The sequence below is a fragment of the Sus scrofa genome, chromosome 4 (genome assembly GCF_054392235.1).
Source record: "Sus scrofa isolate SSC_HxYL_T2T_F1_AM1 chromosome 4, Sscrofa_HxYL_maternal_Yorkshire_Landrace_v2.0, whole genome shotgun sequence".
NCBI lineage: Eukaryota > Metazoa > Chordata > Mammalia > Artiodactyla > Suidae > Sus > Sus scrofa.
This window is the reverse complement of record NC_139386.1, coordinates 94,484,042-94,498,808: the sequence shown is the minus strand read 5'-3', so window position 1 is coordinate 94,498,808 and position 14,767 is coordinate 94,484,042. Positions and strand designations below refer to the sequence as shown.

The window sequence follows — 14,767 nt, the reverse complement described above, 5'->3', positions numbered from 1 at the left end:
CAGCCTTTCCCTCTCTCCTCAAGCCTGCACCCTCTTCCCTAAAGAGGGAGAGAGTTTGATAACATAGAACCATAGACTCCTAGAATGCCAGAGCTGGAAGGAGTCATAAATCACGTGTTTCTAGCTTCTTCATTTTTTTTCCTATGAAGAAACAGATGGTCAGAAAATTACCCAGTGTTTCCCACTATTTCAAGTAATAAATAGTCCCATCTGTCACTGAAGTTTGATGTCCTTTTACGGAGCCCTTGATCTTGACTTCTGCTTTCCTAATTTCCTCTGCTCCAGAACCCATGTAGAACCAAGAATGTCAGACATGCAGAATGAACTGACTGGCTAGGGACTCCATGGGAACCATGACAGGTACACCCCAGACAAAGAAAGTACAGAACTTACACCTGGTTTCTGGACTTGGGCATAGATAGTAAGGCTTTTTGCTTCCATTGCTGGCTGATAATTGTTGGCTTTACCTGGGGAAAAGAAACCACAGTAGTTATCTCCCTCTGGTCTCCAACATGAAATCTCTGCTCAGACTTGTCTGGTCTTTACCCTGTACTGCATACCCACCTCCTCCAGGACTACCACAGGAACAAGCCCTGAATCCCCCTGCACATTTGTCATATGACATTAGGTTGGTGAACTTGATCTTTCTGAGCCGATTTCCCTGTCTGTAAAATGGGATGGAAATACCTGCCTCACGGGGATGTTGTGATGATTATACGACCTATTACTTGTAAAGTGCTTAAAACAGTGCCTGGCACATAGTATTGTGACTACTCTATTAGACAGTGCAGTTCTGGACACTTGCTCTACATATACAGATATTTTCATATGCAAATGAGGTCTTTCCATTCACACTTCTCTCTAACATGACTTTTTCACTTATGATATGTGAGGACATTTTCCATGCTAGTGCAGTAGATTTATCTCATTCCTTCTAATGTTTCATGGCATTCTTCATGTGCATCACACAACAGTGAGAAGAATAGAGGGGAAGGAACAGAAGGAAGCAGGGAGGCCTGTTTTGGGACTATTACAAAGTGCAGGCAGAGGTAAGGGAGGCTTGGCCCAGAGGAAATCACACAAAGACTTTAGGGTAGGCTAATTTTAACACCACATAATTTAACCACTTAAAATGTGCTCCATGATAGTGTGATCTTTGGGGAAGAAATAATGGGCAGCCACACAGAAGCTCAAAGAATTCAAAGAAGCCAATGTGGAGTTCTTGTCTTGGCTCAGAGGAAATGAGTCTGACTGGCATCCATGAGGACGCAGACTCAGTCCCTGGCCTCACTCAGTGAGTTGGGGATCTGGTATTGATGTGAGCTGTGGTGTAGGTCACAGACATGGCTCGGATCCTGCGTTGTTGTGGCTGTGGTGTAGGCCTCAGCTGTGGCTCTGATTTAACCCCTAGCCTGGGAAACTCCATAGGCTGTAGGTGCAGCCCTAAAAAGAAAAAAAGAAAAAAAAAAGAAGAAGAAGAAGAAGCCAATGTGTGATTTTTCCTGTAGATATGGAGTGCCTGCCTGGTCTTGGTAAGGCTGATAACTGGCTGAGGAAAGAGAGAGAGAGTCTGTGTGCGTGTGTGTATAGAATGGAAGATAGGGATTGGGGTGGTGAGAGGAGCAAACAGAGGGGTTGCAGACTAAGTTCTATGAAATGTATCCTTTTGGTTCAAATCCATGAGTATTTACACAGTTAGAAGCATCTGCCTAGCACTGTCTTAGGTGGTGTAGGGAACAAATTCTGTAGAGAACAGACCTCAGTCCTTAAGGACTTTCAGTCTTTCAGGTCAGCTCACGTTGAAAATTACAACTGAAGGGACAGTCTGAAATGGTCAGACAAATAGAAAAATTAAGGCTGAACATTGCTTCTCAAAAAAACTGCTGGATCAAGATGATCTAGTCTCATACTTTTTTTTTCCCCCTCAGTGCAAGAATAGATGTTCAGGAGACAGCTCAACTCAGCTTGAGTCTGTGAGGCCTCAGGATCTAATGAAAAAGTCTTGGCCTTAGAACTGGGGCATCTACCTTAGCTGTGTAGTGTTAGACATTACATGTCATCTCAATGGGTCTCTTCTTTTGCCATAACTGTAAAACCAAAGCGAAGCCTGTCTAATGTCCTTTTCAGCTGTCATCTGGGTCATAAAGTTGTCTTATGTTACCTTAACTCCAAGTGCTTACATTTGCCACAGAGCCTATTCCCAGATCCTTCCAGTGCTGCCCTCTGCTGGCAGTAGGACTTAAATATTGATGTTTTAACTTTCCTACATGAAGAGATGTCTTTCTGTGTATACATGCATGTATATATGTATCTATCCATCTATTTATCTATCTATCATCCATCATCTATCCACGAGAGCCACTGTGTTCGGTATTTTCTGTGTGTTGACTCATGGATCCCCACAACAATACCATGAAGCACATAATATTATCCCCACTTTGCAGAGGAGAAGTTAAATTGTTTGGTCACAGAGCTTGTTAGTGGCAAAGTTTGCATTTGAATGTAAGTTCATCTAATGCTGAAGTCGAAATTGCTAGAGTCCATTTGAAAACCTTCAGAGACAGGCTGCATTCTGGAGATGATACCATTAGAAGAATCTCTTGAGCAAAGTCTTGCAGAGGGTATGGCAATTGAGTACAGGTTTTGCCCACAGGTTCGAGGCTGGGTTTTGTGTGTTCTTGGTTTACAAGGAATACATGGCGATTAGATCAGGATGGGCATACGTGTTGGGAAAAGTGGTAGGGAATTGTGGCGGATTGGGGAGCACTAGTCCCTTCAGCGACAACCACGTGATGAGCAGAATGTAGATGAGGAAAGAGTGTGGGTTAGGATCCAAGGACCTTCACCAGCAGGGTTAGTGCAGGTATGTTAATCTCAGTTTTCTATCGCTGGTTCTTCACTGCTTCCTTATAGTTCAAATGTGGTTGCCCTGCCCCCATCCCCATAGGCTCTCTTCATGATTTCTGTCTAAATAGCCCCACCCCCATCTCCTCCCCAGCTACCTCTTAGGTGGAGGAAATGAGACAAAGTAGGCGGCTTGCTGTGATCTAGATTTTCTTATATAAGCAAAACCAACATCAGAGTGCTGAGGTAAGGGCTTTTCCAAGAAGGTTATAGGTGGAGAACACTGATCTACTTGAGAATGAGATCAGGCATCAGGCTGCTGGTGCGAGGATCACGTTCCACCCTCTCGGTGAGAAGACCAGCCCAGGGGGTCTGTCCTGATCAGGGAGCAAGACCTTCTGGTTCTAGTGTGGGTGGATGGTGGAGAGTGTGGCTGAGAGAAGGACATCGCCCTGAGATACTGAATCATAGGACAACTTGGAGGACAGGCCAGGAGATACTGACTCTAGGGATTTAAACTGCCAGGGAGTAATTGGATCTTAATGGTTTCAGTCTACCCTAGGCGACTTTCCATAACTATTTAGTTTGGCTTTAAGTCACCTTATGGCTTGCACACTTTTCCAAGGCGAGTCAGAATTTGTGCTAAAATCTTAGTAAAGCAAGTTCCCTCTGCTCTCCTCTGATGACTTGTGGGCCTTCCTGGAAGAAGACACCCTAGTAGTTGGAACATCCAGTTATAGTCCTAATTAACTTACAGTAAGTGACCTTGCAGGAGTCACTTAGCCTCTCTGTGCCTTGGTTACTTCATTGCTAAGTGACACAAAACACCTACACCCTTCCTTCCTCAGAAAGATAGCATAAGGACAAAAAGAAATTTATAGAAAGATTTCAATCCTTGGGTAATAAAAACATCTTATTATAATTGTCCTTTTTATTGGTCATAGTTATAACTTTTCTTTTTTGTTTGTTTGTTTTTTTGTTTGCTTGTTTTTTTGCCTTTTCTAGGGCCGCACCTGCAGCATATGGAGGTTCCCAGGCTAGGGGTCCAATCGGAGCTGTGGCCACTGGCCTACACCACAGCCTCAGCAACATGGGATCTGAGCTGCATCTGCTACCTACACCACAGCTCACGGCAATGCCGGATCCTTAACCCACTGAGCAAGGCCAGGGACTGAACCCACAACCTCATGGTTCCTAGTCAGATTTGTTAACCACTGAGCCACAACAGGAACTCCAGTTATAACTTTTCTTGAACAAGATCCAAGAGTCTTCTGAATTCTGCTCCTAGTGAATATTTTAGGGTTCTTATCTGGACCCCTTCAGCATCTAATCTAATTCTGCTGCAGCATTAGTCATATGAATTTAAATTATCTGTGTAATATCTCCCCTGTTAGCTACCTGTGGCTCATCTCTCTTTTTATCCCCTTAGCCTAGTATGGGGGATAAAGCAAGACACGTAGAATTAGACTGAATTGAGCAAGGTCCCAGGATATGTTTATCTAGTGTTTTTGCAAAGGCGCTCCCTGCAGAAAACCAGTGTTGAGAGCAAGGGCTCAGGGTGAGAGGTCCCCTGCTTACCACAGAGTCTGATAAGGATCTCTTTATTGTCAGACACCTACCTCTTCTTCTCAACAGGAGTATTACCACTTGGAGAATCATGATGACACCAATGATGCCCCCTAAGAGCAGCCCAACATACAGTCCCCATTGTCTTGATTCTGAAAAGAAAAATAAATAAATAAATAAATAAATAAATAAATAAATAAAACAGTCAAAGGGCAAACTCCAAAGTGCTGTGAGCTCAAAAAACCTCCCACGCAGAAGTGGGGAGACCTAGCCTTGTGTTTTCTACCTACGTTCTTTCTCGAGGAGACGTTTGTTCTCATGGTTTTAAAGATCAGTTTTAGACCACTGAAGAGTTCCAGATCTGTTTTCTTATCCCGATTTCTCTCACTGTATTTGACTTTCATACTCTTAATTTCTGTCAAGATTCTTGAATGTAACCACTATATTCTCACTTCACCGTCGACATTTTACTACATGACTAAAAGTAAACTTACCTTTGTTTTTTTCTAAATCAACTTCTCGGCCCAGAGTCTCTGTTTTTAAGTCTCTCACGTGTGCTATATTCATTTTGGTAAAAGGAACATGGTGGCTCCACAGGCTGTCTTCCTTCTCCCAACACCATTCTCATGAGATGCTGGGGGCGGGGAGGGGGGGGTAGAAAGATCTACTTTTGTGTTTTAAAAAATAGACATAATAGTGCTATTATTGCCCTTCCATGCAAATAGCTGTATTGAGCCCACTGGACCTGAACTGAAAGAAAAGCATCTCGTTTTCCTCTGAATCATTCCTGTGTTTAATATTAGCACTAATATTACTGACACCCAGAGATCCACTTTTCATTGCTTTTTCCCTTTTGCCCGCTTTACCAAAGCCTTCTGAACCAGGAGCAGCTCTTTGGAAAACAGTGGTTGAGACCTCTTGCCCTAGTAAATAAGACAGTTGGCTCGTGTCTTAAGTAAATAAGACATTTAGCTCATGTACAGATAATTATTGAGCATTTATAATTGACCAGGCATTTTTTAAATGCATCTTGTTCATTAATGTATTTAATCTATGAGGTAGATACTCTTATTATTACCCTCATTTTTGTGGATAAGGTAGCAGGCACAGAGAGCCTCAAGAATCAGAGGTTGTTCTAGGAGTAGAAACATGGCTGAATACTGAAGACAGACTTTTGGAGAATCAGGGGGTCTTGTGGGCTTGGGGGTAAGTTATACCAGAGTAATGAACAGTGAGGCCAACCTGAAACACTAGAGTTCTAAAGTATTGGCATTCATGTTCTACGTAGAATAATGTCAGGACTTAACATTAGTGCATAAGAGTAACTTATAAGGATGATTGTGGAATCAGTCTGCTTATTGTTGAACCTATGATGGGTTTGTTGGGAAGAAATTGAAAGGAAGGAATAGGTGGGTGACAAAGGAACAGGAGCAATTCTGATGTTTATGGAGTTGCCCAAAGATACAGACTGAAATCTCAACACATGGATAAAAGGCATCCCACCAAGATCCAAGTGGGGCTTTAGCCAGATAGATAACCAGCATTGTCTCCTGGGTTTGAAAAGATCTTTTGCTTTCTAAGTCTTTCACACATCAAGCCATCCCAGGAAATCTAACTGAACTGGTTTTTGTAAACATCTTGATGACAGAGTCTTTTTCCAAAATTAAATATATTTTAACTCTACCAGATACAAACTATAACAGAGAGTCATATGACCTGATCAAAGAGCTAGGGGGCAAGCAGAGTCATATGACTCCTGAATTTATATAAGGTGTGAAATCTGAGCACAAATCGATACTGAGGCTGGAGTTGCCCTCTACCCTGAATGACCATTCTGAATGGCTTATGGTTGCTGAGAACCCTCTTTGCAGGTGTGTGTATATGATGGTGAGAGAATGGTTATTGAGGGTTTATGGTTTTTTCCATTTGTAAAAGTTTGATTGAAGTATAGTTGATTTACAATGCTGTGATAATTTCTGCTGTGCAATAAAGTGATTAAGTTATACACATACACACATAATTTTTTTTTTTTTTTTTTTAGGGCCATATCTTTGGTATATAGAAGTTCCCAGGTTAGGGGTTGAATCAGAACTGTAGCTGTCAGCCTACGCCACAGCCACAGCCACAGCAACGTGGGATCTGAGCTGTGTCTGTGACCTACACCACAGCTCACGGCAACGCAGGATCTTAACCCACTGAGCGAGGCCAGGGATAGAACCCAGTCCTCATGGATTCTAGTTGGGTTCAATACCACTGATCCACGATGGCCACTCCACATCCATTCTGTTTAAGACTCTTTTCCCATATAGATTATTACAGAATATTGGGTAGAGTTCTCTGTGCTATACAGCAGGCCCCTGTTGGCCAGTCATTACATATACCTTAGTGTGCATGTGCCAATCCCAAACACCCTCTCTACCACCAGTCCATCCCTCTCTACTACCTCTCCTCTTCAGTAAACATAAGTTGGTTTTCAAAGTCTGTGAGTCTGTTTCTATTCGGCAAATAAGTTCATTTGTATGTTTTTTTAGATTCCACATGAGAGTGATATCATATGATGTTTGTCTATCACAAACTTCACTTGCATGATAATCTCTAGGTCCATCCATGTTGCTTCAACTGGCATTATTTCATTCTTTTTTTAAGGCTGAGTAATATTCTATTATCTATATGTACCATGCAGGGTTACCAACACCAGAAACTCATCGAGAAACCTTTCAAATCCTGAGATAAAGAAGCAGAGCCAGCAGTCTAAGTACCACCCTGTTTCATCAGCCCATGTAACTGACCCAGCAAATTGTCACAGCGGCACTTATATTTTGAGACTATTTCCTCCTTTTTCTTCCTTCGTGTATTTTGAGACCTTCTAAAACAACAGTTAATTTAAGAACAAACCCTGCAACCATTTACGTCAACTTGAAAGGTAATGATTCTCTCGAAATTTATTTGAGATAAAAATAAAATAAAGCCAACAAGGTGGAGCCCCTAAAACTAGAAAAATCACAAGAGAAATAAATAAAAACAAAACTGGAAAATAGCAGGTGACATAATTGTATCAGTAACACCTGCCAAGTGAACCTTTTTCCTGTGCCCTGGTGCCTGTTGGTGACAGATCAGTTGCCCACCTATGCACATAAACTAAAGTGATAGGGACGTATCACTGAGGCCCGGAGGACGTAACACCAGCCCTCTCTTTTCAGGGTCAGAGAATGATGAAAGCTCTCTGCTCCCCTCGTTCTATGACGTTCGTGAACAGCTTCTGCCAATCCGGCTTGGTCTGAGAGGAAACCGGGCCATAGTCCTGAAAGATATTTCATAAGCCCTCATTTTTCTCCTACCTTTTAAAAGTAATATGAAACTAGTGAAGGATTTAAGTTAAAGGATCATAGACTTTTTTAACTTTAAGGGAACTATATGGTGCTAATCTCACCCAATTTGCTAATTTTATGTTGAGGAAACTGAGACATGGGCAAGTATACCTAGAGTCACAGAAGGAGATGATGGGTGAGCTGGGTGAGATGAGACCTGCAGACTTTAGAGTTTGTGTTTCAGCCTGTGGAGGTGAGCCCCACCCCACCCCACTCCCAAGGAAAGCAGCAAAAGGCTGGGATGCCTGGAAGACCTCATGAATCCAAAGTGCTTTGAGGTGCCAGCTCCTCCCTTCACCATCCTCCATCAGCACCTGTCATGTGCAGTCCTCCACTCTCTCTCCTGCTGTACCTTCCATGGTACCTCTCTGCCAGTCTAGCCCTGACTCCCGGGGCAATCTTCTTCTGTGTAACTTTTCCTGGCCATTTTAGCTCCCATTCTTCCCTCTCCCATAGACTCTGAAGCACCTTGGTTTATGTCCTACATCTTAGAATTCTCTTTGCTGTGGAGGTTATTGTTGTGAGGGCATTTGGAGCCAGACAGATGGATTGAAATTCTGGGTCTGTGACCTCAGAAAGGCTGCCCATACCCTCTGGGGCCCTGATTTCCTCCTCTGAATTGAGCATAAAAATATTCAGTTGAAAGAGCTATTCTGATGAACCACTGCAATAATGTATGGAAAGTGCTTGGAGCAATGCCTGGCACCCAGCATGTTGTAAATAAATGTCGACTCCACTTGTTTCAATTCCGCAATGAGCTGCTGGGTTCTTAAGAGGCCAGAGACCACCTCTTTACTTTTTGCAGCTCTTTTAGTACTTGGCACATAATAGGTAAATTATTGCTGGTTGATTGGAAGGACAAGAAGATTTTTTTTTTTTTTTTTGGTCACACCTGCAGCATATGGAAGTTTCCGGCCTAGGGGTTGAACTGAAGCTGCAGCTATGACCTAGGGAGCAGCTTGTGGCAACACCAGATCCTTAACCCACTGAGCAAGGCCAGTGATGGAACCTGTATCCTCATGGAGACAACATTGAGTCTTTAACTTGCTGTGCCACACAAGGAACTCTGAGATAGGTTTGATCTCAAGTCCAGAAGAGTCCTTCCTCTGGTGTTAAGAGATGCTTAAGCAGCATCATGTCATTTGCTTATGACTTAGTTTTCCTATCTGTCTGGCAAGTCCAAGTATTTCTATCTTTTGGGTGCTCTTATTCAGTTATGATCTGTACATGGAGACTAAATGTCAGGGACTTGAAGCCTTCAGAAATTCAGATAAATATGGACAAAATGCTACTTTCACAGCTTGTTGGGTTCAAGCTGTCCATAATTTCTGTAATTTCTGGGGATAACTTCCATATGATCCTCTAAGTGTTTGCTCCTGCAGCTCACTTGTTCTAGTCTGGGCTGTCCTGGGTGCAAGAGTCAGTGCCTTCATCAGTTTCCACACACATACACAAAGAAACAAAACAAAAACAAAAAACCTACATTAAGAATTCTATGGGTTCAGGAGTTCCTGTCGTGGCACAGAAGAAACGAATCTGACTAGGAACCATGAGGTTGCGGGATTGATCCCTGGCCTCGCTCAGTGGGTCAAGGATCCGGTGTTGCCGTGAGCTGTGGTGTAGGTCACAGATGTGGCACGTATATGTCGTTGCTGTGGCTGTGGTGTAGGCCGGCAGCTATAGCTCCAATTGGACCCCTAGCCTGGGAACCTCCATGTGCTGCAGGTGTGGCCCTAAAAAACAACAACAACAAAAAAAGAATTTTATGGGTTCGAATCCTATACTATGGATCTGAGAGGTCACAGGGAGCCAGTTCCATCATGAACCAGGTTTCCTATCATCTGACAGGTTCATACCCTCTCCTTCTCTTCCCATAATATCTGCCCAAGCAACATCTCCTTCTGTTATAATACAGAAATATATCATCATAGCTGTATTTTTTGGGGGAGGGGTCTTACCTTCAGCTTGCTAGCATTTATGAAGCTACCATCCTAAACAAACTCTGTGCCCCTCCAAAGAGAAATTCTAGCAGTGGTTTCTTTCATATGCTTGTGTTTTTCTACTTAGTAAGGTAAAGGAGCCCTATATAGATTGTAAACTCCTTGAGGGTCATCCTGTACCTCATGCTTCATATGCATATTCCCCTTTCCTCGTGATCCAGTGTAGGGCGGGGCTGGGGGGGGGGAAGGGGGGGGTCCTCAATATTCATGTGATGGGCCAAGTTAAATTAAATGAGAGGCCACAGAATGAGGCTGGGAAAGACTGTCCTGTACCTTTTGGTTAAGGATGATCAGAGCACTAACAATAAGCAGGTCTGAGGAGAAAAGCAGGGTCACCTTCTGTGGGGCCCAAGGCAGGAGTAGACCACAATGAGCAATGACCTACTTGGCATGAGATATGAAATAACAAAATGGAACCAGGAAGGAGGTGTGCATCTGTGCTCTCAGCACCATCTGTGTTCCCATTTTCAAACCACCACTTCCTGTGGCAGAAACTCCAGCTCTCCCTCATTTTGCTCAGTCATGTAGTGAGGCCCCTCGGGATGGTGATGCTCAGAACTCAGGTCAGCGTTGTTGTGGGGTCCACAGGCCCCCTTCTTCCTCCACAAAGAAACCCTATCTGAACATTCTTAAACAGGAGCTTTGGGACTTTTCTTCCCCTGGAGCCTCGTTGAGGTAGCTGAGCAGGCTGGTGGAGAACTTCAGTGCCATTTATGAAGAGATCTTTGCATGCGTCTCCACCCTTTGGTCTTCTCTTCGATTGGCTGTGGTTTAAAGCTGATAATCTGGCATGTGGCCACGCCTCCAAGGAAAATGCTGAAGGGCCTTTTTTATCTCTGAAAGTCTGCTGCCACAGAAACACAAAAGCCTCTCTCTCTCAAGTCCCCAAACCTTTATTCTTTAAGGGAGATGAAGAAAATAAAAAGAATCTGAGCAACAAATATAGTTCACCCCAGAAGATACTGAGATGCTAATGTAACGGTCTGAGAGTGCCAGATCGCTTTCCTGCCTTTCATGTGGTTCTGTTGGCAAGGCTGCTTGCATGGAGAACATCAAATTGAAGAAATAAGCCATCTTCAAGAGATGCCTTTATGTTGTTGGCGGTTTCCTCTCGGCATTGGGGGAAGGGTGGTAGAAAACCATACACTAATTTGAGATCTGGGACCCCAAGTAAAAATTATTACAGAGCTCACAGCTTCCAGAAAGATTCCTTACACCTACCTCCCTGTCCCACACAGCCTTGTGTTGCAGAAGCTACTAGGTGTGCCCCCAGTGCCATTTTCATCGTTCCACGACAATGCAAGTCTTGTCCAGTCACCTGGCTCCCCAGCTAAGGATGATATTTCTCAGCTTCCTGTGTTGCAGGTGTGGCCATGTGACAAGGCTCTGGTCCAAAAGAGGGGCCCAAATCCCATCCTTTCACCATGGTTGTTGTGCTTGCTGGACTGGGAGTACCAGGGAGCGAGAGACCTGCCTTGTGCATGGGACAGCTAGGTGACTGTAACAATGGGAGCTCCCTTTTGATGAAATGGCCTTGTTAGAAAGGGGGAGCCCCCGGAACTCACCGGCTGGTGTCAGATTTTCCTTCCACTGAGTTAACCCAGACTTGCTGAGGCAACTTTTTGCTAATCAACTGAAAGGGGTCCTCTTTTCAAGATGAACTTCCAGGGGCATTCCCTTTGAGCTGAGTTATTTAAGATTGAGTATTACTCATTCTTGCACAGACATAACAATTTTAGAATATGGTCATGAAGGACGGCAGCAAATCACACGCTGTCCAGTGTAAATCCATATCAACATATTCTGCAAGATCTAGGAGAATGCTTCGTAGCCCTCTTGGATTTGGACTTTGCAGTAAAGATGCTTTAGAACAATAGTGTTTCTTTAGAACAAAGGTGTTTCTTACTTTAAGACACTGACATAGCAATTGGAATAAAGACGACCATATGAGGGAGAGCCTAGCAATTGTTAGAAAAAAAAAACATTTTGAGGAACAAATACGTTCTCAAGCAGTTTAAGTTCTGATGAGAAACAGTGCTGACACCACATCCCATTTGCTCTCATCCCATCATCACCACTTAGAGTTAATGAAAGTCTTAAAATCACTGTCCTCATTGTAGATGGCAAAGCAACAGCTAATAAACTCTCATACCCCATCACTTCATCCCAAGGCTGAGGTTTTCCTTGAATGGAGTCTCTGTTGAAGGAACAGCCATTGCTTTGGCTCGGGTCTTATCATCTCTTGAATGGGTGACTGCAATAATGGGCCCTCTCCAGAATTAGTTTCTCTTTCTTCGGCCTCTTCCCCACCCCAGTCTGTTCTCCATGTCACTGAATTTTCTCTCTGAAATGCAAAGCTGATGGTGTTACTCCTCGATCTAAAACTATCTATTAGTTCCCATCAGGATACCACAAGACTGTAGACACAATTATATCTGCCTTTCCCTCTGCCTGGAATGTCTTTAGTTTATCTGCTTGGGTAATACATTTCTATTTATTCTTCAAAACCTAATTTATGTCACATCCTCATGACGCTCTTTCTGATTTCCCGAGACAGTGTCAGTCATTCCCGTCTCTTGGTTCCCTTGCACATACAAAGTATTTGCACTTATTACACTATTCAACCTAGGATAACTAGTTACATAGAGAACCATCTCCTTCCTTAAGGGCAAGGACTGTATCTATTTTGTCTTTGTGTACTCAGCACTTAGCAAATGCTGGGACATGGTAAAACCCCAATAAATGTTTTATCGAACTGAGCACAGTGTCTTTAAAAAATGAGTAATATTCATTTGAAAACGCAAATCAGCAAACTAATAAAACTTTGTTTTCCGTATTTAGGCAATCTGGTATACTGTGAATGGCATGCCACAAACGAGCTGTGTGATTTGGTTCTGACAGGCTGTGGTTCCCCATCCTTGGAGGCAGGGGAGGGGATCTCTACTTGTGTTATGGGTTGAATGTGTTTCCCCAAAAATTCATATGTTGAAGTCCTTAGAATGTGACCTTATTTGGAGACTGGGTCTTTACAGTGGTAATCAAGTTAAAATGAGGTCATTAGGGTGGTGTTAGGGGCTGAATTTTATCTCTTCTCAAATTTATGTCATGGCCCTGACTCCCAGTACCTGTATTTGGAGCTAGGGTCTTAAAAGATGTGATTAAGTTAAAATGAGGTCCTCAGGATGGGTCTGAATCTAATCTTACTGGTATGTTTATAAGAAGAAATCTGGGTGTTCCCATCATGGCTCAGTGGAAACGAATCTGACTAGCATCCATGAGGACGCAGGTTCGATCCCTGACGTCACTCAATGGGTTAAGGAACCGGCATTGCTGTGATCTGTGGTGTAGGTGGCAGACAAGGCTCAGATCTGGCATTGCTGTGGCTGTGGTGTAGGCCAGCGGCTACAGCTCTGATTGGACCCCTAGCCTGGGAATCTCCATATGCCGCAGGTGCAGTCCTACAAAGACAAAAAAAAAAAAAAAAAAAAAGAAGAGGAGGAAATCTGGACACACGAGGAGACACCAGGCATGAGCATTCACAGAAGAAAGACCATGTGAAGACCCAGCCAGAAGGTGGTCATCTACAAGCCATGCGAGAGGCCTCAGAAAAAAAACCCCAACCCCGCCAACACTTTGACCTTGGATTTCCAGGCTCCAGAATTGTGAGACAATACATTTGGGTCATGGAAGCAGCTCAGTTTGTGGCTCTTTCTTACAATACACTAGCAAGGGAATATATCTGGTGACCCTTTATTAGCATTTCTCATGAATGGACATACCAACTGAATCGTAAGATATTTACTCTGGAAAGTACTTCACTAGTTCACCCTTTTCATTTCACCCATAATGCAACAGAGGCCCAAGAAAGTGCCATGGCTGTTGAGTAGTTATCTTAATGCCTGAGCTGTGGTCCTGTCAGGGCTTTCCCATGGCTCCACATTTCTGCTGCTTTTGTCTCACCACCCCTCATAAAAAGTCTGCTCCATACCCAGGAAATCAGGTCACCCTAGTGCATACTTTGTCCTCAAAGTGCCTTGAATGGGTCAGAGGATCTTCACATGTTTCTTAAGAATGTCCTGAGCTAGGTACCTCTAGCAGAAGCTTTATGGCCAAGACTTTACAATGCACTAGATAAGTTTTTCTTAAACCATATTAAACAACAGGAAGAGAATTCTCACTCTTTTTTGACATGGATCCGGATAAAACCTTTCATTCCCTATCTTTACTCTGAGGGGGTTGCTATGAACAGAGAGGGCTGTTCGGGGATGAAGGCTATTACTTCCTCAGCCCCAAGGGAGAAAACACTATTTTAATTTTGATTTGTAAGGCATTTAAAGCGTATCACCTCTTCTACTAGTATCTGTGAGGACTTCAGGATCAGACAAGTCAGCTCTGCCACTTGCTCTGTGTGTAACCTTTCCCTACCTCTATGTCCTCATCTGTAAAGTGGGAACACTTAGACCATTTGGCTGCTGTGAGGATTAAATAAGATGCCACATAACTGGTATAGAGTAATTAATTAAGGCCTTTCAGCTGTTATTATTTTAGATAAAGAATCTAAGTCTTAGGTTAAGGGCTTATCTTTATAAGTAAGAAGGTTCACACTGGATCTAGGACCTCTGGGGTTTACATTCTGTAAACTCTAAACTATGCAAGACTGCTTTCTTGATCCCACCAGCATGCTCTGAATGACTGTGGGCAGGGAGAGAGATCTGAACTGGGAGACAGCCTCTGAATGTGACTTGTGTGCAAGGTAGCAAACAGCCAGACACATGGGGCAGGTGGACAGGTGGCCAACTCTGCCATGAAAGGCTGGGGAGGCAACATGCAGTGTGTTAGGCTCACCAAAGAACTCAGACACAGACTGCAGGCCAGGTGGGCCTTGCCAGTCATGCATCTGGGGAGTCTCTGACTGGAGGTGCTATGCTGAAAGACATGATCTGGCTGAATTTCCCTGTCCTCCACCCCACCACCACCTGCTAGTCCCTG

At 43.6% G+C, this 14,767-nt stretch overlaps 1 protein-coding gene across 3 annotated transcripts in view; it reads right to left on the bottom strand.

The window, feature by feature from the left end:
* Positions 1–14,767, bottom strand: part of SLAMF1 (signaling lymphocytic activation molecule family member 1) — a 45,068-nt gene that overhangs the window by 8,113 nt on the left and 22,188 nt on the right. For all 3 annotated transcript variants that reach the window (XM_085020616.1, NM_001243820.1, XM_085020615.1), the window contains 2 exon segments: positions 4,464–4,562; positions 394–467 (listed from right to left, as the gene is read on the bottom strand). In XM_085020616.1, coding sequence (XP_084876742.1) covers positions 394–467; positions 4,464–4,562 — 173 coding nt within the window.